This window comes from Taeniopygia guttata, chromosome W (genome assembly GCF_048771995.1).
Source record: "Taeniopygia guttata chromosome W, bTaeGut7.mat, whole genome shotgun sequence".
Classification (NCBI taxonomy): Eukaryota; Metazoa; Chordata; class Aves; order Passeriformes; family Estrildidae; genus Taeniopygia; species Taeniopygia guttata.
In genome coordinates, this window is record NC_133064.1 from 14,694,540 (window position 1) to 14,717,460 (window position 22,921).

At 41.4% G+C, this 22,921-nt stretch overlaps 1 protein-coding gene across 1 annotated transcript in view; it reads right to left on the reverse strand.

Annotated features, from left to right (window-relative positions):
* LOC116806958 (5'-AMP-activated protein kinase catalytic subunit alpha-1-like) overlaps positions 1 to 5,722 on the reverse strand; it is a 40,743-nt gene extending 35,021 nt beyond the window's left edge. The window contains 2 exon segments of the mRNA XM_032744765.2: positions 4,676 to 4,820; positions 5,648 to 5,722. Of these exon segments, the coding sequence (XP_032600656.1) occupies positions 4,676 to 4,820; positions 5,648 to 5,707 (205 nt within the window). The 5' untranslated portion in view covers positions 5,708 to 5,722.
* Positions 5,723 to 22,921: the final 17,199 nt, after the last annotated feature.

Below are 22,921 nucleotides of genomic sequence, written 5' to 3' on the forward strand. Positions count from 1 at the left end.
TGTTTTACATTTGATCTTAAGAGATATAGTCCCAGATTCAGTAAAAAGGCAATTAGTAAAAAAAAAGTTGAAACCAGTACAGTAATCTATCTCTGTACTGACCCCAAATTATATACTGAATCGTATTATAGGTCTCCAAGCAGTTATAGGGAAGATAACAAACAAAGCTGCTCAAGCACTGGAATTATTATCGAGTCAGCAAAGCCAAACAAAAACTGTAGTGTATCAGAATAGGTTGGCTTTAGACTATTTATTGGCTAAAGGGGGTGTTTGTGGAAAGTTTAATATATCGGACCGTTGAAAATAGATGACAATGGGGAAGTCATCCTGGAAAAAACAAAGGATATCAGAAAAATAACCCAGGTACTGGTCCAAAAGTTGGAAAACAATGTTAAAACTAGCTGGTGGGGTAATGTATTGAAGATGGGATGGTAGAAGAAATTAGACTTCTTCCTTTTATGTGTTACAACTGTTTTAATGTTTCTTCCTTGTTTAATCCCATGTTTTATTTGATTACCAACACAGTCCAAAGAATGCAAGTAGATAAGAAATATTGCTCAAGCCAAATGATTTATAAAGAATAAGAGGGGGGATTGAGAAAAATGCAGATTAAATGATTGGCTCTTTGCAAATATTAAATTCAATACTATATGTGTTATGGAGGGTTATTTTGTAATACTGTAATAATCCTTTTTAAGTAGTATGTTAAATATAGCTTTAGGTTACAACATAATGTAAAAATAGAAACTATGCGATATAAGATATTTTTTTACTACTTCAAGAAAGGGATAAGATAATCAAGAAACTCTTTGCACAGAGATAACAGCGACAGGATACCTAAAGGGTTACAGCTTCCTTATCGGAAAAGACAAACATTCTTCCACCTTCTCTCCATCTTTATGGAACCACCAGGATTAAGGGGAAGAAGTTGACAAAAACCAGAAAAAAATCTTAATTTGCAAGGAATTTATGCATAATGTATGAGATATATGATTATGCAACAGGTTATTGCTGTAAAAGGGTTATTCCTTTGTTCACAAGGCATGTTTTTGGCATCTTAGTGCCCAAAAACATCCGGACGTCTGTAATTCTTTGCTTTTTATTGTCTCATATTGTCCTAATCCTCATTGTCCAAATTTTTATTACTTTAATTTTATTACTATTTTTATAACTATTTTATTACTAATAAACTTTTTAAATTTAAAAAAAGTAGTGATTGGTGTTTTTCACAGTAGCTGTAGCTGCGAAATAATAACTAATGCTTTTATTTTTGTAACTAACTGACAATAATGAGAATAATTCAGATATATTTGTGAAATACCTAATGTTGATTTAAAGTACTTGTGGAAATAACTAAAACCGTCTGCATGGTCAGATAGCATTTTAGGAATGGATGTGATAAAAACTCCGGCCATTGACCCTTTGACTATTGATAACTGTTGCCTGCCGAAACCCCAGAGCAGGGGGGCCATTTTGAGGAAGTGACACAGGACTCTCAAAAACACAATACACATTACTGCATGTACTCTAAAAAGGCGGGTCAGGGGTCAAACCAAGCTAAAGAATTCCCAGAACATGTAAATTAATTCAAAGGAATGTTTGAATATGCATAATTTTTATGAATATGTATTTAATCAATGCAATGGAAAAAGTGTATAAGAAGAGTTGTTATGATTAACTGGCGTGCCTCTGGCTACAGCTACGCACCCAGCGCTGTTTGCTGTCCCTTTTATCCCTTCTAAAACTTTTTAAAATTTTAAAGAATGAATTGCGGTGAAAAATCAAGACCTCACAATTCCAATAAAGATTTGTAGAGATGGTATGTCTTATTACAGCGCTGGACGCATGTGAGGGATCTTCCCCGTTCACATGCGTTCCTCTGAGAACTCTAGATCCCTTTTTATTACCCTTAACTAATTTACATAGTCATAGAATTTTACAATAGGTTCATGCATATTCATTTTGCTGATTTCGCATTATACTTACAGCTAGTTACACTTGCACTCAGTTTTTGTCAGAAAGTACAGAAAGAACTCCTGGGTCACTCTGCGCTGTCTGTTTCAAGGTCCGAGGAGTCTTTCTTATCTCTTATTTTTTTAGCTTGGAAATTTGCATTCTTTCTCCTCAGCTGGGGTAATTTTACTAGTGCTGCAGTTACCAGACTAAACAGCATATTTTACTTATGTTAGCAAGCTCAAAGCAGCACATTTCACCTAAATCCAAATGGATTTCTACCCTGTTAAATTTTCACTCTGTCTCAAGAGTGAGGCTTGTTTCTCACAGACAGTTCCAAGAACTAGCTACCAGTCCTCACAGTAGCTGTGTTAAACAACTAGTGTAAAGAATTAAGCTTCTGATTACTTAGGCAGCTGTTATAAATGACAATATAGTAATGGCTTTTGCACTTGTGTTAGCTTTTCAATGTTATTATTAATCACAAAGATTTTGATATGGTACAATTTATAATTTCTTTTCACTGCTTTTTATACAGTATAGTCTGTCAGCTTATGTATGTGCCATATAGCTTATATAAATAGTAGCATGATAAATATCTTAGGCCTTAGCATAATATTAAAATAGAGACTATTTAATGTTAAAATGCTTTTATTCAAGAACTAACTCAGAGAATGGTGTAAAATAATTATATTGTTTCTCACATTTGTGGACGATCATATCGAAATGATAACAGCGACAAAAACCAGAGCACCAAGAGAAGAATTTACTGACTCTTTGTTAACAGAGAATGTAAACACAACACGATGGAACCATGAGAAGAAATAAAAAATATTGATTTAATCTACGGGATGGCATGCAAACAAGTCAAAGGTTAAAACCAAGCAAAAGAATTAGTGAAAAATCTAAACTCACAGGAAGTTCTAGGGTGATGTTATGGTGTTTGTATCTCCAATAGTGTGTTCTGTTTATGTTTGATATTATGTTCTGTGCTTTCAGAACTGACTCTGAAAGTGAAGGTTTGTTTTGCCTTGTTTTTAGCCAGTTCACCTTCCACCATGGTCTGTTGTCTAGAAGAGGCTAGTGCTGGCTGGCTTGCTTTGCTTGCTTGCTTTTGCAGGCTTGCTTTGCTAGCTTCTGCTTTTGCCTTTGCTTCCTTGTTAGTTTCGCTAAGCAGTCCAATTCTTTCCCTGGACTGTTTCTTTTCCTTTCCTCTTCCTGAATACTATCCAACCTGCTTCGGACTGGGACCTGGGAAACACCGAGGAACACCGAGAGCCTGGGCTTTGTGATCTGCAGCAGCCATCCCCAGTGCCGGAGAGCAATCCCCAGCGTCCAGACCCGGGCGACCACTCCCAGGAAAGGCTTTCTGGATTTGTTCATCTCTTCAGAGTGGTGAAAGAGTTTTGTTGTCAACTGGTGTTGTTAATTTTTTTTTTTTTTTTTTTTTTTTTTTGGTGCTGGGGAGTGCTTTGTTTGTTAATAAACAGGTTCTTTTCCACTTCTCTCAGAGAAAATTTTTTCCCGAACCAGATGGGTGGGGAGGGGCCGGGGGTTTTGTTTTCTGGGGGCTCCTTCCAGAGGGTTTTCCCCAAATTTGCCCTAAACTAGGACACAGGAATATTTGAATAATGTATAAATGCTCATGAATATGCCTTTAATGCATGCAATGGAACAGTATATAAGTACATTGTTTTAAGCCAAGTGTGCTTTTGGCATATTGCCAAACACCCCAGCGCTGGATATTGTCCCTTTTATCCATTATTAAACTTTTAAAAATTTCAAAGAGTAAGCTCTGTTTCCCACAGCAGTTGTATAGCTAAAAGCACAGGAATTTGAAAAACTGTTCTTATTTTACCTTTTATGCTTTAATTTCATTTTTCAGTTGCATCTGTAGAGCTTTTAAAGTGAAATTAGAGCAGTTTCTTAGAAGTAGTGTATTTTACTAGAGCAATGTAGTTCTTAAATATGATGAACTTTCCCTGCACTGTAGTTAAAAGAGAGCTAAGCATCTGCATTTTACAGATAAAGAAACAGACAAGTGAGTCAGTTTTGAAGTGGTAAGGTGGAGAACTAAGTCTACTTAGCATTATCAGAGAAAATATTAAGCTGTGTCTTTAAGAACCAGCAGTGCAGCCAGGAACAGAATGGGGGGGGGGGGGGAGGTGAAGGGGTATATTTTGAGGAAGCTTTTAAAGTCTGTTGGAATGAGCAGCTTGCCCCCTTTTGCCTCATGTTTTTTGCTTTTCTGGCTGTTTGGGCTTTGCTTAAGTGGAGTTTTTTTGGGTTCTCTTTTCATTTGATTTTCCTTTTCTCAGAGACACTGCAGTTAGCGGTTTTGGACTGCCTTAAGGTGAAATCCGCAGCTGCCTGTCCGCAGCCAGGGCATTGCACCACCTCCCCGGTCGGTCGGTCCAAGTCGAGGGTGACTCGTCAGCAGCACCCGGCCAAGGAGAAAAAACTATGGAAGTGGCGACTTTAGCAAAAGCTGTGACGAAAGAAAGAAAGGCGTGAGCTCTGCTTCGAAGGTGGTTGTTTTGGATTTGCAACTGTAGCCACTCATAAAGACTACATTTAGCAATTAGAAACTGTTTCGACCTGAACTTTGCAAACTACCAGCAGCGAGAAAAGCGAGCGAGGTCCTGGGGTTGGGTCAGGATCTAAATTAACAGGATCTAAATAACACCAGAAATGTGATCAGATATAAAATAGCAATGCTTACCAAAATCAGCTATCTTGGCATTCATGTGTGCATCAAGCAGCACATTTTCAGGCTTCAGATCTTTATGTACTACCATATGCCTGTGACAGTAATCCACACCAGAAAGGATTTGCTGGAACAGATGTCTACTTTCCTTTTCATCAAGCTAAGACAAACAAAAGTTTTAAACAATTTTGAGACAGTGGAAGAATAACTTGATTTTCCTCTATATGAATTGAAGGAAACTTTCCAATGACCAAAAGCTATCATTTATAGTTTTGATATTTTATACAGTAGATGTTATATACTCAGTAATTCGAAATATTAGCACCCAAACATTAACTTTGTCTAATTAGAATATAAATGAACTTAGATACTTAAGCATGGTATAAGATTAAAGTTGACAAAAGTTGACACTCAGTATATAAGTGATAAATTTTGGATGCTGCTTATGCTCCTATTAACAGCTAGCCCTAAACAGCAGACTTAACTGGATATTTCCTAGAAACACACCCTGATCCATGTCAAAGTTTGCTCAGTCTAACACCTAACTAAAAGTATCCTGGTTATCTAGATGGTTTGTCAAAAGTGGCTTTAGGACTTTCACAGAAACTAGTCTAATAGTAGAAGAGGGTAATAAGGGCACAACAGTAGTTTGTCAATAATAGTTTATACTGAAGAAAGTTTACAGCTACTCCAACTGGGTAACATATCCATCCAGTTTGTACACAGTAATTGTAAATTAATATATCAGTATCATTTATTCTTCAGTAGAGTGGAAAAATGCTACAAAGTCACATATAAAGATCTGAAACATGTTAATATATAACCATTTTTATTTTCAAAACAAGATATAGTCATAAGGTATATTTTAATTGCTAACCACAAAATTAATGATGAATACATAAGAAACAAACCTTCATTTAACAAGAAGGTTGCAAAAGCAATAACAGAATGCAAGTAATTGATTTGTAGAGTTGGACTACTTCTTACCCTTCCATTTTTACAGATATAATCAAACAGTTCTCCTCCTTAAGCATATTCCGTTACCATGAAAATGTCAGTTGGTGTACTGATGACCTGGTACCTGATAAGAATAAGTATCTGTTAGTCTATGCACTCAGTAAAAGCAGCTAGCTACATTTAGTTAAAACCAAAGTTGTGCAAAGAGTCAGATAAAAGTATACTTGAAAAAAATTAACAGCCAATTTACAGCTATTGGAATGATATTATTCAGAAGCTATTTCCTCTCCTTTCACTATGTGATACCATCATTTACAAGATTACCAGGGAATTTGTATTACTCACGAGGAAGATCAGTCTTTGTACTTTCAGAGGAGTACTCTGAGTCCAAATGTTTTCTGTAAAGCCATATACAGTGCTGTTGCACAGACATTTTTGTGTAATGAGGAAGGGATTCAAAAGGACTTTGCTAGTGTCTCAAAAAGCACACACCCTTCAACTTTACCAAGCAAAAACCCCTTGCCTTGTCATAAATAAAGTATACTTCAAGACTTGAAAAAATATTCATGATGAATGAGAGCAATTATCTTTTACAGAGAGACCTAAATTTCTCATTAGTACTTAAGAGTATTAACACCTTGGTTATTTTACTTTTATCACTACACTTTAAAGTTAGCTTTGAGGTTTTGAAAAAACTAGTTTATGGTCAAATTCTCCACTTAGGAGATTGATATGTTTTCTACATATCCTTACCTAAAGGTTGTTTAATTTTTTTTTCTCCTTACAGCAGTCAGAAGTGACCAATTTTTAACATAGCAAGAAAATGCACACCAATAAACCTTCAGTCAAAAAATTCAGATAATATATTAAGAAGACAGGTGATAGCAATCGGATGAAAATGAATGCTTCAAGGTACTACACTTAAGCATACAAATATTCCAATTGTAAAAAAAATAATTGAATTCACCCATACACTACAGAACTGAAATGTTCTTCCAAATGCTGATTCTAAGACAAGGGGGGAAAACAGACAGGCTCCTGCTAACAGAGAAGTTTTTCTTGACAGCAATGAGTTCAGATTGTCCAGGTGAATATATGTGGGCACATATATATGTGTGCACATATATATGTGTGCATGTATCTATTTTACCAGCTCAGCATTGTAGTGTAACCTTCCAATAATCTGAATACTATTCTGAAGGAGTTGTCTTCAAAGTTAACTTACCTAACATCTTATAGTCCAAGATGTTTTACCTTTAATAATTTTCTCTCAAATACCTTGGTTGAAAGTGTCATGTACTTGAACATTCTGAAGTTATCACTAAGACACTCTACAGAAATAACACTGTAATCCTTTTAATCCAAAAGCTACAGTGCAACCTAATTTCTAACACCCCTACTGTTAATGACCTTTTCCATAGTTGTGAAATCACTGAGCTCTATGCTTCAGGCAAACATGAGCAAGCTTATATTTTAGATCGTCACGGTCATTTCCATCCCCTAGATAGTGAGATAGTGAACAGTGATGGAAGAAAAACATCTTAGCATCACTGAAAAGAATGTGTCATTCTGCACCTCACATTTTCAGCCTCTCGGACGATTCAGTCATGCGTCTCTATAGTCAGTTCATTTTTGTAATTATGGAAAAGGATGTTGTGAAATAGTTACATACCTATAAGTAAGGTTATCAAACCACACAGCATAGATGACCAGAATGCACAAACAGGCAATTTACATAGGAAAACAAGATGCATTCTATTGCTAGAGGTCAAAAACCACAAAAGGAGATGCTCCAAATGTTTTTATTTAAAGCATGGTATAAAAAGAAAATCTTTGTGAGGCAGCTTTGCAACTGCATATATTGGTAAAGCATTGTACGAAAACTTTTTGTCTAATTTGTAATATTCAGCTGAAATAATCTCATTACCTTTATGCCAAGAATCTTGAGCTGCTACCTAGTGTTGCAGATAGGTAAAACCTTACAAAATGAAGGCCTTGTAAAATCATGGCTCACTCCTGTTACTTCGGCTAAGTAGAAAAGGACTATGGGAGTGACTCAGCTGAATTAGAGGTAGAAAAACAAGTTATATAGCCATTGTGTGTTCACATTGTGGTGTATGGTGGTTGGTTGGATTATGTTTGTTGTATTTTAAATGTAACTGATAAAAGCTCAACTGCTTAAAAAGACCTGGTTTTTGCAACAAAGGAGCTCTCTTTTGCACCTGCCTGGGGAGCCTGCATTGCTCTGCTTCGTAACAACCTAGCAGTTCCCTAATACAGCTAATAGCACAAGCAGCATGATCCAAAGTCACCAGCAAGTCTATCTACACAACACTATCAGTTATAGCTCAAATGCTATTTGCATACAGGCTAATAACCCTTCTGTTTTGGAAATGCAGGATAACCAACTGAAAAGCTTGGGACCCATCAAATTTTCTATCATCTCCTTTGCCTTGTCCTTTCTCTCAAGATGCAGAAGAGAAAATTCTCCCCATAATTCCCCAAGAAAGAAATTGCAACCTGAAACCTGTTATGATGAATTAAAAGTTCGGCAGCACCAGAAGTAGACATTCCTGTTCCAGCCCAAATATCTCAATTGGCACACTTACACTTTGTATTTTGTTTTGTACTTTGGATTAATTAATGAATTCCAACTGGCATCACTAGCAGCACTGCAGCCAAACGAATCAGCTCAATAGTCTTATGAAAACTGACCCACTGAAGAAGTCTGTGATCTGACACAATCAAATTTAGCTCCAGTATAAGTGCTGTTGCCAAATGAGTGTATAGGGATGGCATATATCAGTGAAAGCATGATCTAAAGAAAAGACTCTGCCAATAAAGAAAACCTTAACTCCAACACCACAATTAACAGTGAAAGTCACCCACATTCTAAATTTGCCCTGCTAGATGTACAGGTTGACTTTATAGAAAAAGTAAAAAAGTAAATAGTATTTATAATTTTTTTCCTCAGACCAGGTACAAGGTATCTACTCTGGGGCATAACTGTATTCTGAACTCTGTTGATGAGCTACTGATCAAACAAATGCAAATAGGCATGCTGTAAATATTACATTTATTTAGTTAAGCAGTAACAGCTATATTGAAGAACTCTGAAATATGAGATCACATTTAATAGACTGCACATCTTTCAGAAAAATCTTGTAGAGCACAATCTACACAGGAAAAAAAAGGGCACTGACCAACACAACCCTAAAAAATATTTTGAGTAAAGAAAACACAACAAATTTACTATACAAGTACGCTTTACAATCTTGTTCTGAACTCAGTTTCCAAGCAGAAACAAAGTTTAAACATAACCAGAAAAAAAGAAAACAGAAGCAGCAGCTAAAACAACTGAGATGGATGTTACTATAAGCAGCCATCATGCCACTACCTTCTCTATACCTGCCCAAAGAATTTGTAAGTAAAGAACTAATGGAAGCCCTCTGCCCTGCAGAATAATCAGTTTTGTGAAAATGCATTACAAAGTACACAAAAAATGGTTACATAGTTGAAAAGTGGCTACTTTCCTAAAAGTATATCACGAATAGTATTGCCCTTTAAACATGTTTCAGACCAGTGAGAGTAAGAGACTACTGTTTAAATAGGTATGATTATTATAGCAAATAAAACTTACAGTTTAATTATATGAGGATGTCTGAAGAGTTTGAGGTTCTGGATCTCCCTGCAGATTTTTCCTACAACATCAAAACTGCGAATCTTCTGTCGATTTAGGATCTTCACTGTGACTTTATGCCCAGTTAATTCATGTTTACCAACTGCAAGAAACAAGGCCAAGAAATATCACATTTAAGATGTAAGCATTCCACATTATCCCCATTATCTTTGGGGAGGTTGGAAACCAGATGGCACATCGTTTCTTCTGCCCTACTTCAATTTCTCCCAGAATTCTATAATGAGAAGATTAACTGGATATGTAGGAACCAACCTTAAACCTAATGCTCAGAAGTCTTGCAGCATGACTATGTTTTTGCACTACTGTAAACAAAGCATTTTGCATCCCAAAACACTGCCATCCTTTCTAATTAGGGAGACAATTTTCTTTCCCTGTACAAGTCACTCCAAGCTTTTGGTTCACTTGGCAACCTGCTCAGACACACTCTTCTACTTTATCTGCAAGGATACTCTTACTAAGGACATCATCACTATCCTTTCCTCAAGAAGCCTGTTTCAGCAATTACTCTGAATTACAGCTAAAAGTATCTAATCGGTTTACTTAATAATTATTTATTTGTCTTTGGAGCAGTCTAACCCTAAATAAGCTCCACATTCTGTGCAGCAAACACCAGGGATTTAATATATAAAATAAGTGACAAAAGTTATATGAAATGCACAAAATAAAATCCAGTATTAACTATGAGAAGTAATGCAAACATGCAACTTCTTACATTCCTCAGTTTCTTTCCTACTTCTGAGAGAGTTTCATTTTTCTTTCAACAGAGGGACTTGAAAATATAAAACAATCTTCTTAAAATCCTTAATTTTGCAGGTGCTATTGAAACTAGGTACAATAGAATTGCTAAGAATATTTTTCTTAAACTAAACATTGTATTACAGATAAACCACAAAAGGTATCTGTGGTAGTCTGTTGGTTTACAGTTTGTTCTTCTGTAGTAGGTTTTAAATATTCTTTGTTATAAGCTTGTAATGGTTCATTCCATGTACCCCATTTGGCTTCCCTAATGGTTCAGTCCTGAGTAGTTTACCCCAAGATTCTCCTGCCAAGTGTCTGTCAGTCTCCTTGTACCTCCTTTGTTCCCTTCTGAGATGTTCCCTGTCCTTCATCCCTTCCTCGAAGCAAGACTGGGGTGCAAGGTTTACTCCTTCCCCTTGGTGGCTTCTATTGGATAGCCCTTACCCTGCACTCCTCCCCTAATGCCTTCCTATTGGTAAAAGGTTGTTTCCTCCCATTATTCCCACCTCTCCTTAAAAGCAGCTTTTTGCCCTCAGTTATGGTCACTTGTCCCTGAATCCTCTGGGAAATAAACCTTCCTTGGAACTCAAACAAGTGATCCCTCTCTATTCCTTCACCTTGGTTTCTCGTACTGGGCTGCTTCTGTGTTACCCACACCACAGTCATCTGCTGCAAGGAGCTGCGAGCCCCTGCAAGCACCGCCACCCAGGGGATCTCAGTAGAGATCCCGGGCGGCCACTCTCGTGACTGCACACCGGTCTCAGGGAGTGTGCTGGCTGGAGAACATCTTCCCTGTTACCGCAGCGCAGTTACAGGTATCTGTTCCACTAGAAGGCTTCACTACCTGCATTAGTTTCTGCATGCAGTGATATAGCACTAATGCTATAATACCTACATCACCTTCATCCACTACCCTAAATCCTACCATCTGAAGACAAGCCAGATTCCAGACACAAACCTACATGGTTCATCCTTGTCCACTTGAATGGACATTAGTAACACACATCTGCTGAACTCAAAATTAATTACAAAGATTACAAAAGTAATCTTCACATTGCTACATAATTTAATAGCAAATACATGTTTTTCCACATGCATTTAATCAAGACAAAAATATTTCTATTTTTTCCACTGTAAAGCGGCTTTGCAGCTTTATTATTGTGTGCATGCTAGCACATTAGAACTAAACTGTTAATCCCAATGAGAAAACATACTGAATTGATACTGTGCTTTTAAGTTAAGCCTTTATTCACATGCCATAACAACTTATTTATTCTATGATGATGACTCAGTTTGAAAAGACATGCTAAGGAAGGTAGGAGCCTCTCTTGAAAAGGAAAATGTAAATCCCTGCCCTCTGAATTATTATAATTTTGAAATTAAGGGGCTCTCAGGCAAAGATATGTGTTGGGAAAGGTAGATAAATATGATTAAGAACCACAATAGTACAGCCAGGACGAATATAACGCCCCCTACTGGCTGGACAATAACCCTCACCTACAGAGGGGTCCAAAAGTCAAATGGACTGTTCCATCTCACCCCCAGAATGTATGGTTCACCCCACACCTGTAACCCTCCCCTGAACCATCAAGTGTTTGTGACCCCATTGGCCCAGGTCCTGTTCCAGCCCACCTTGGAGCCCCCCTTGATAAGGGGTCTCCGGGGGGCCGGACACTCTCTTGGATCTTCCCCTCTCCTCCTGGAACTTCCTCCGGGAGTCCCTGCTCCTCTCTTTGTCTCTCCCCTCCCCCATCACCTCAGGCCCAGCCACGTGGTGCTACACAGCACGAGGCAGGGCCTTTCTGCATCCTGAATAAACCTCATCCCCCAAGAGCAACCAACAGAGATCTCGCTTATATCCGTCCGTGGAATACCCAATCAAACGTCTTTACCAATATGGAAGTAGGAATAACAGTTCTTTATTAGGAAAAATAAAAATACAAATGCAGTAGCACAAAACAACACTGACAGAGTCAGAATACGATCTGACATATTTTGATATTGGTAATACCAATATTATGGTGCCCAACGCCTGGCATGAGGCTCAACGACCCTGAGACTGCCACTGCCCTGCCGGGACAGCGCAAAACCCCTCAGAACACTGCTTCAGCACTGCCTCCAGCACCGCGGAGTGGCGCGGCCCAGGCGCAGTGTGGGTGCACACCCCAGCACCCAGAGAAGCTACGTGGGGCGCACCCAGCCCCTTGCCCTGTAGCAGCGAGGGGGGGGCCTGCAGAGCAGGTGGTGCAGTGCGCCAAGCCCAAGCACCCAATGTCCTGGACGACAGCAGCGGCGAAAGCCCACCAGTTTCCGCAAGGAATCCACCAGATGACCCAAGCACTGCACCCCTCAAAACTGCTTTTGTCACTTCTGTGACCTCCGTCCTCAGTCTTACTCTCCCTCCCTCGCTGCCTCTTCTTCCTAACTTTATCCCTAACCCGCCTTCCCCTAAACAAAACCCCAGGAGTATCCAACATAGCCATGACCACGTGTCAGCCAAGATGGCTCCAGACGCATGGCACGGCACCATCTTCTGCTTCTCCTTCCCTAAATCCCTTTCTTCCTGCTTTTTATCCCCCGTACTCTTCCCCTTCCCTTTCTCTCATGAACCAATGGCCCTCAAGCTCCTAGTTCCCACCCTCCACCTTCCAAATCCCACAGGGTGAGAGCTGGAATTGGGGAAGAAGCTAAGAAACCAAAACCCAAAGCTAAAGTACTTTGGTAATACCAGTTTTAACAGCCTTGTATATTTAGTTGAATTGTAAATTGTACTTCATTATCTCCTCTCCCTGTTATTCCAAGAGCAGGATGATATTCTTCTCTGCAATCCATATCCCTTTTTTCCTTATTTTTGGTAGTTCACCAGGAGCAAACCGCTCGAAGGCGCAGGGTACCCCGAAAAGATTTTTCTTTCACAGAGTCCCTGGCTCCCCGTAACCTCCCCAGTTCCCAATCCCTTTCCACTTGTTCTAGTTCAAAAGAGCTCGTCAGCTAGAACTTTTATCCTAAAACCCTCTAACCTTTTTATCATTCTTATCCAATACTGTTACAGTGAGCTCATGGACACCCAGTGCCCCCCCTTCCCCGGGACTCTGTGACTCTGATCAAGATAACCCCTGGACCCTCCTTTCTACCCCAACATGGTTGGCAGAGAGCCAGGAAAGCCCACCCTGTCCAAAACCTATATAGACCCCTGACATTTCCTGTTCGCGCTCTTTTGCCCCGCTCTCCACATGGACACCACAGAATAAAGAGAGCTGTAACAACCTCCTGGGGTAAGAGCCTCTTTTGAATATCTTTACCCTTCTCCTGATATTCCTCCCCTCACAGCCCCTTATCTCTGAGCTAGTCGGATTATTCGGGGGGCTGCGTGAGGGGGGGAACCACACAATACGTGTCTTCTCTCCACTTCTCTCACATCCCCATGAAGTAGTTTTTACAATTATGCTTTTCTAGTTTAAGTGTGTATTGCAGATTGTCCTGTTTTCAGTTTTAGAAAGCAGAGGCCTGTCAGGTCACAAGGGTAGATCCAAGAACAAGCAGTTTTCAAATGTTTCTTTAATAGCGGGTGTTCAGATAGTATTAGACTGCTGGATCAGAATTGCTGTTGGGTTTATGCTGCCCTCAGTAGGTTCTAAGGGTGACTGATAACCTAAAATGGTGTCTGGGAAAGTATTTTGCAGTTTTTTGTGGTGAATGCTCCCTGAGTATAGGCAATAGTTGAAGCCAAATTCCGTTTTTTTCTTTTTGCTTTTCTTTTAACAACCTTAAACTGGGGGTCTTCTGGGTTAAACCGGTTGGAAGGTGAAAGCAGTGGTAAAGCTCAGATCCCAAAGTGAGAATCTGAGGCCGCAAAACTGCCTGGAGTCTGGGGGGCTCCAGGTGATTCCCTGTCCCTGAGAGGTGGAGCTGAAGTCAGCGCCATAGCCTAAAACTGGGGGCTATGGTAGTCCAAAAAGCCAGTTGAAAAAAGTAAGACACCATTGGGCCAGTCACGCTGAAAAGGCCTTTCTCAAAACTCTTATATAAGCTTAGTGCCAAAGGCTGAAGCCATTTAAGCACTCACCTATGCTATAAATTAATTAAAAAATCTGCAATATTGTTATGTGAAGTAGATATAATTCGCGCCATTTCTAATATGATTCATGTGATATTGAATATTTGTTAGAATATACATGTTTGTATTAGGATTCCCCCGACCCTCGCAGGAGAGAATGGGTGTATTTTGGAAACTGATTTACAAGTAAGAAGATACGGCTCACCAGAAGAGGGGCCATGTCTGGGGAGATACAGAAACCCCAGGTGCTGATCGTTTGCGTGAATGACCCAAGATGGATATCATGGAAATCCTTGGGCAGATACATGTGAATCAACAAACTCCAGACACTGAATTGTACTCCCTCATCACCAAAAAAGAAAATTTTATTAACATATGGACTGTGAATAGAAGAAAAGACTGATTGCTGAAATCTTAGCCTCAGGCGGAATTGTCCCTATAAAAACCGCTTGTGCCAGGATGGAGGTGTGACCATGGAGGAAAACCTCTGATGAGGCTGACTCCTTGTTGCACACCCAGGGCCAACCCCGGGCTCGGCTCTGTTCTTTCCTTGTGGCTGGATAGATAAAATTTGATTGCAAAATAAATATTTTATTTTTTCATATTAATTTGGCTGGACAAATTTTCATTTATAACAAACTTGGTGACCGCGATGTGATCTGGTTTGGGGGTATCCTGGGAGTTCCCTATCCTCGATCCGGGTGGCGCCCTGCTGATTTCAGCAGCCAGACAGGACTGCGGAACTCCACGGAACCAACCAGATTCTGAAAACAGCCGAAAAGCCACATTAAGGAAAGGGTATAAACGGGCCCAGAGCTCTCGGAATTCGGAGCTAAATCTCCGAGGCTGCAGCAATTTTTCACTCGTAAAATTGACATGCACTAAGAATCCACGCGGGAAAAGGAGCCGTGAGTACTGCGTGGTTGGGTGGCGCATGGGTGGGTGTGTGTTTGAGTGAGACGTGGCATAGTCACGGCGCGAGAGTGGACCCCAAAAACCGCAGTTCCACTAGCCCGCGAGGGAGGTGGTCGTCTACGGGGGAAGCAAAAGGACTCGGGTGTACTCCCAACACGCATACGACCTGAAACTCTGGGAGTTACAGGGATCCATCCACTGACGGGTCGGGGGAAGGGAAGGTACGTTCTCGTGGACTCGAGAAATTGGTAAACCTCACCGGCTCTGGGCTAGGGGAGCCCAGGAAAACAGGTAAAAGAGAGCTCACTCATCTTCCAGCCGAAAAACCCACAGACCGGTTTGCTGTGTGGTTATTAGGTTGGCAAGGTTCGGTCGGGGAGAGACCAGTTTAAACACTTAGTAAAACTCGGTCCAGGACAGGACTGAAATACACATTTTAGCACGCGGGTAACTGACTTCTCGTAACGACTTGCGGACACTGACTTGGAATACGGTAAAGAAACTTTTAAATATGGGACAAAGGAGCAGTAAAATACCCCTTAAGTTAATGTTTTAAAAAGGCTGCGCAGCTCCGTGCAGCCACAGGCAGCGTACCTCTGCAGTTTTTAGAACCCGCGGGGCAGAGGCGGAGGCGGCGGTGCCGGCTTGGAGGGACCGAGGGGGTTCTGCCTGCCCCTGCCCTTCGCAGGGGTGTGGAGCGACTTTAGTTTTCCCGCGGCGGGAGGGGGCTCCGACATACCCTGATAGCGGCGGGGGGGCGGCGGCAGCTCCCAGTGGCAGCGGGGAGCACGGGCGGCGGGGCGAGCCCGGCTCAGGCTTTCCTGCCGCACACGGGTGGCGAGGGGGGAGCCTGGCTCGGGCTTTCCTGCCACGCGTGGGCAGCGCTGGTCGCCGCTCGGCCATGTGGCGTGGGGAAACCCGTTCCTACAGGCAGCAGTTTTAAAAACAGCACAAGCTGCTGCTACTACTCTGCTGGGCTGAAATATAAGTGCTTTTCGCTTCTCAACCACGGTTTTTGGAAATCGGTAGTGAATTTGTTTTGTTTCTGGTCAGGTTAAAGTTGTGCTGTGCATTTTATGCCTAAAATGGGAGTGGGACAATGAGGAGCTAAATTATGCCAGGCTATGGGAATATACCAGTGTGCAGCTGTTCCCTATTAAAACCTCTGGCAGCAAGGTAAGCTCAGAAAAAACTTGGGAACCCCTAGAAAACCTGCCCCCACCCCCCCATACCAGGTTTCCCCAGCTCAAGCACTGGTCACAGCAGCCCCCTCATCAGCGCCCCCGCCTCAGTCTGCACCACCACCTAATACACAAGTCTCTGATGCAGGCAATCCGGGACCGTCTTAGCCCCCAACCCCCCCTTCCACACAGCACGGGGAGACACACACACATGCACACCACACCGGGAAAAATGCATCTCCTCCTGCCAGTAGAACCCAGCAGAAAACGAGGAGAGACAACACGGGAGATAGCGATGATGAAAGGAACAGACCTAATTTATACCCTTTAAGGGAGGTCCCCATGGCTCCCGGAATCATCGGGTTTGTAAATGTTCCCATCAACACAGGGGATGTAAGGGCTTTCAAAAAGGAAATGAGAAAATTGATGGATGATCCGTTGGGGGTGGCAGAAAGGCTAGACAAATTTTTGGGAAATAGTATATATTCATATGATGATATCTCGGCTATGTTAAGATTCTTGTTTAATGCTGAAGAACGAGATATGATAAGGCAGGCTGCCATCAAGGACTGGGAATTCAAGAACCCCCAGGGTGGGAGCGGGGCAGAAAAGTGGCCAGAACAAAGACCATCATGGAACATTTCGGTGGAAGCGGACCGGGCAAAAATGATCAGACTAAGGAACATGGTAATACAAGGTATTCGGGAAGTGGTTCCAAAGGGACAAAATATTAGCAAGGCGTTGGGAGAATGCCAGGGGAAGGATGAAACTCCTACCGAGTGGCTGGAGAGGCTCAGGAAAAGTCTTCAAATGTATTTCGGTACCGACCCTGAATCTCTTGTGGGGGCGGTCCTTTTAAAAACACAATTCGTTGCTAAATCATGGGAGGACATTCAAAAGAAGTTAGAAAAAATAGATAATTGGCAAAAGAAGAGTTTACAGGAACTATTGAGGGAAGCACAAAAGGTGTATATGAGGAGGGATGAGGAGAAACAAAAGACACAGGCCAGGGTGTTAGTAGCAGCAGTAAGGGAAGCACAAGCACAAACGGCTGGGACATCAGCTCCAGCCTGGGGGCCCCAGGGAAAGCCAGCACACTCACAAAAGACAAACAAACAGGTAAGTACCCCTGAATGTTTTTACTGTAAAAAGAAAGGACACCTCAAGAGGTATTGTAAGAAACGAATAAAGGATGAAAAGGTCTTTCAAGAAGAATAGAGGTGTCAGGGGGTTTATAATTTGGGGTCACAGACATCTAGAGAGACCTTAATAAAATTAAAAGTTGGACCCCAAAAACAGGAGCTGGTCTTTTTAGTTGATTCTGGAGCAGAATGAACCACAGTTCAAAGACTGCCCCCTGATGTGTCAAAGGTAAGGATTTTATGACTGTGATTGGGGCTAAAGGGGAGCCCTTTAAAGTCCTCGTCCTAAAGAATATAGAAATAGAATCTGATAATAAAATCTGTGTTGGGGATGTTTTATTAGTGGAAGAAACAGAATACAATTTATTGGGGAAGGATTTAATGGTAATATTAGGAATAAGTATAATTGCAAAAGACTCAAAACTCATGGTAAGTTTATACAACCTAACTACTGAGGATGAAAAGAAAATTGATCCCAGGGTCTGGCACACTCCAGGGGAAGCTGGAAAATTAGACCTAGAACCAATTCACATTAAAATTGAGAGACCAAAAGATCCCATAAGGGTAAAGCAGTATCCCATCCCTCTAGAGAGAAGGAAGGGATTGAGACCAATAATTGAAGACTTAAAAAAAGGGGACACCTTAGAGCCCCGCATGTCCAGACATAACACGCCTATATTAGCAATACAAAACCTAATAGCAGTTACCCACGGTCTGTAATCCTTATACTCTATTATAGTGTAATTGACCTAAAGGATGCCTTTTTAGACTTGTCCTCTAGTTGAGGAAAGTCGGGACTACTTTGCCTTCCAGTGAAAAGACCTAGGGACACAAAACAACAATTAAGATAAACTTCTCTCCCTCAAGAGTTTGTAGACTCACCAAATCTTTTTGGTCAGGCCCTTAAAAAGGTGCTTAGCGAATTTGTGCCAGTCCCTGGAACCAAACTATTGCAATATGTAGACGACTTATTAGCAGCTGGCTCTAAGGAGGACGAAGTGAGGACTAGAACTATAGCTCTGTTAAACTTCCTGGGAAGACGAAAGTTAAAAGTTCCAAAATCTAAATTACAATTCACTATACCTGAAGTAAAATGCTTGGGACATTGGTTGACAAAAGAAAAAAAAAAAAAAAAAAAACCAACAAAAAAACTAGACCCAGACTGGATAGCAGAGATAATTGCATTGCCCCCCCCAGAAAAAAAAAAAAATGAAATCAGGCAATTGTTAGGGCTTTTGGGTTTTTGCAAAAAGTGGATTGAAGGGTACAGCGAAAAGGTAAGGTTCTTATATGACAAACTTACCACAGACAGACTTAAGTGGAATGAAAAGATGAAGAGAGTTACAGAAGAATAAAAGAAACCCTCATGGCAGCTCCAATATTAGGTCTCCCTAACCTAAAAAGGCCCTTCCAGCTTTTTGTAAATGTGAGCAAACACACTGCCCATGGGGTTTTGACCCCAGACTGGGCAGGGGCCAAGAAACCAGTCAGATATCTATCCAAACTCCTAGACCCTGTAGGCCCACCTGCTTACAAGCAATTGTAGCAGTGGCAGTATTAGTAGAAGAAGCCAAAAAGGTAACATTCGGGGCTTCATTAACCATCTGCTCCCCTCACAATGTGAGAAGCATCTTGCAGAAGAAATCTGACAAGTGGCTGACAGATGCCAGGCTTCTGAAATATAAAGCTATTCTAATCCATTCCCAGAAAAAACTCTGGCACAAAATCCTACCCAGTTCTTGTTTGGGGTAGTCCCAGGGGATCACCCCATGACTCTGCTAAAATGGTACAATTACAGACCAAAATACGACCTGATTTAGAAGAAGAAGAACTTGAAGAAAGGGAAAAATGGTTTGTAGATAGAACCTCAAGGGGGTGATCATGCAGCACAGCACCCCACCCCGCCCTAGACTTCTTGATATATAAGATACAGCAATAAGTAAAATACAGCCTGGACAGAATACTGGTAAAAACATAAAAAGAGTCAACATTCACACCTCATTAGGAGGGACCCTATATTATCCTTTTGACTACAAATACTGCTATACAAACTGCAGAAAAGAAGCAAACACACGCGTCAAGGAAAAAAAAAAAAAAGTCGATCTCCAGGAACGGGCACCAGAGTGCAAAATCACGTCCCCCCCAGAAATTTGAAGATAACCCTGCCCAGCCAAGTAAATGACTGAGAGCATCTCTATCAAACGTTCTGTGCCAGAGTGTAACTATTATCCTCTCATACATTTCTCTTGCAAATACTGTCATAAAGTTTAAAATGTTCATTACTGACTTAAACCAAGTGGGTTATAAGAGAAGTTCTCTGAGCAGGAGGAAGACCTGACTAGCCATTTTCTGGTAATAGCCACAAGGCTAAGATTGTTCTAATTAGGTTCAATAATCTAAGTTTTAGTTTTTTTCTTCTTTTTTCCTCATATCAAAAGGGATTAAGGGGGAAATGACAAAACAAAAGCTAAAATTATTATTGTTGAGTGTCGTAGGTCGAACAACGTACCCTGCAGTGCAGACACTGGTGAACTACACCAGTGAGGAATTTTTAAACAAAAGTATGTGGCTCGGCCTTGGTATGAAACCGCAGACAAAGATTCCTGCTGCCAAGAAGATGGTTTACCCCACTGCTGGACGCACCCCAGTGGGCGCTGGGAACGGCAGAGGGATCCTAGCAGTGGGAGTAGTCCCGGCGAGCCTGAGCCTAACCTCGTGCCTCAGTAACCTCCCCAATCCTGGGAAGGGGGAAGTCGGTGGCAGATACCCAGAAGAAATCGCCTCTTACCTCATGGAACTGCAGCAGGGGTAAGCCTAATAAATGTTGTCTTGACACAAACACTCAACAGGGGGTGAACAAATTCAAAGGAAAATCAAAAACATACCTTGAAAACGGACAGTCAGCTCATAAACTGCATCAAAAGAGCACAGATATATATATATAGTTTATAACAGATATATTCGTACTATATGGGTTATATATTCGTACTATATGGGTTAGAGAAAGCAAGAGTCTGTCTTTGTAACTTATTTTCAAGTTAATTTGCTGTGTTATAACCCAAATAAATTTGGTATGTGTGTAATAGGGAAAAACATACTGGGTAGGTGCTAGATAAATGAGTAATTGAAACAAATAAAAGAAAGACACAAACCCACAAATTTTACCATAGAATCCCAAATAAAGACTAAAATGTAGGGAATTAGAAAATATATATATAAACTCTGTAGCTTTATCTCGAATAAAATAAAAATTAGGGCGCGAATTAATAGGTTAATATAAAAGGTGGGGGATTGTTATGTGTAGTAGATATAATTCGCGCCATTTCTAATATGATACATGTGATATTGAATATTTGTTAGAATATAAATGTTTGTATTAGGATTCCCCCCGACCCTCGCAGGCGAGACTGGGTGTATTTTGGAAACTGATTTACAAGTAAGAAGGTACGGCTCGCCAGGAGATGGGCCATGTCTGGGGAGATACAGAAACCCCAGGTGCTGATCATTTGCGTGAATGACCCAAGATGGATATCATGGAAATCCTTGGGCAGATGCATGTGAATCAACAAACTCCAGGCTGCCTGTGGTGCTCCAAGAACTACTATATCCAGGTAGGACTGCTTGGCTCCTCCCCCTGGGCAGAGCATCTCACAATGGGATGATGTAATATTATCAGTCATGAAGTGAGACTCAATGGCCCAATAACTAAAGATATCTCCCCGAGGGAGGATTTGTTGCGGAAAGGATAAAGAAAACTGCCCCACTTGGTTTTAAGAGTGGGCCAATTAAAAGGAGATAACTGTCCCACCTCTAACAGATGGCAATAGAACACTCACCCCAACCACATCTTGCATTTGAAACCCAAGACATTATCCATCCCTTATTCTATTACCATGTTCATCATACCCAAATCAATAAACTCTACACAATGAAACCTTACACACAGTTCTCACTTAAGATTAGGTTCAGACTGGGCAGGACGAGCTCGATTGATGGACCCTCGGGTGTTGACCATCCAGATGCCTTTTGCTAAGTTCATTTCTCAATTTCTAAAGGTTCCCCTACCAAGTGCCTTCAGGGTAGTCTTAAGTAGTCCATTTAACTGTTTAACTTTCCTGGCAGCTGGTGCATGATAAGGGATATATTATATATTCATTCAATAGCATGTTCCCTGGCCCAGGTGTTTATAAGGCCATTTTTGACGTGGGTCCAGTTGACCAACTCACTTCTCTTAGGGATGCCATGTCTCCACAGGACTTGGTTTTCCAGGCCCAAGATGGTGTTCCAGGCAGTAGCATGAGTCACGGGGTAGGTCTCCAACCATCCAGTGGTGGCTTCCACCACAGTCAGCACATAGCGCTTGCCTTGGCAGGTTTGGGGAAGGGTGATGTAGTCAATCTGCCAGGCTTCCGCATACTTATATTTGGACCATCACTCACCATACCATAGGGGCTTCACCCACTTGGCCTGTTTGATCACAGCACACGTCTCACAGTCATGGATAACCTGAGAAATACTGTCCATGGTTAGATCCACCCCTTGGTCTCATGCCCATTTATAAGTAGCATCTCTGCCCTGATGACTTGAGTTATCACGGGCCCATAGAGCTAGGAACAACTCCCCCTTATTTTGCCAGTCTATCTGTGACACCTCTATCTTTGCAGCCTGATCTACCTGCTTATTGTTCCGGTGCTCCTAATTAGCCCAACTCTCAGAGACATGGGCATCTACATGATGGGCTTTCACAGATAGCTTTCTACCTGAGTGGCAATGTCTTTCCATATATCAGCAGCCCAGATTGGTTTTCCTCTACGGTGCCAGTTGGCCTTTTTCCACCTTTCCAGCCAGCCCCACAGAGCATTGGCTACCATCCACGAATCGGTATAAAGTTATAGCTTTGGCTGCTTCTTTCTTTCAGCAATGGCCAGGGCCAGATGAATAGCCTTGAGTTCAGCAAGTTGACTTGATCCACCTTCTCCTCCAGTAGCTTGTACAACCTGTCCTGTGGGTCTCCATACGACTGCTTTTCATTTTCTTTTTATCCCTATGATACGATGCAACAGGAACCATCAGTCAAAACAGTGTATCGTGTTTCTTCTTCTGGTAGTTGGTTGCACAGTGGAGCTTTTTCAGCCCATCTTACTTGTTCCAGTTCATCTTCATCAGTGAGACCAAAGTTTTCACCTTCTGGCCAGTTTGTAATTATTTCCAAAATCCTAGGGTGATTCAGGTTTCCAATACAGTCATGCTGTGTGATGAGGGCAATTAATTTGCTCCATGGGATATCAGTGGTGTGGTGGGTAGAGGGAACCTTTTCTTTAAACAACCGCCCCAGCATTGGTCGCCGGGGTGCCAGGAGTTGTGCTTCCATGCCAATCACCTCTGAGGCGGCTTGAAATCCTTCATAGGCGTCCAAGATTTCCTTCTCTCTGGGAGTGTAGTTGGCTTTGGATCTTCTGTAGCTTAGGCTCCAGAATCCCAGTGGTCAGCCTCGAGTCTCCCCAGGCACCTTCTGCCACAGGCTCTAGGACAGGACATTGTTCCTGGCTGCAGAGTAAAGCACATTCTTTA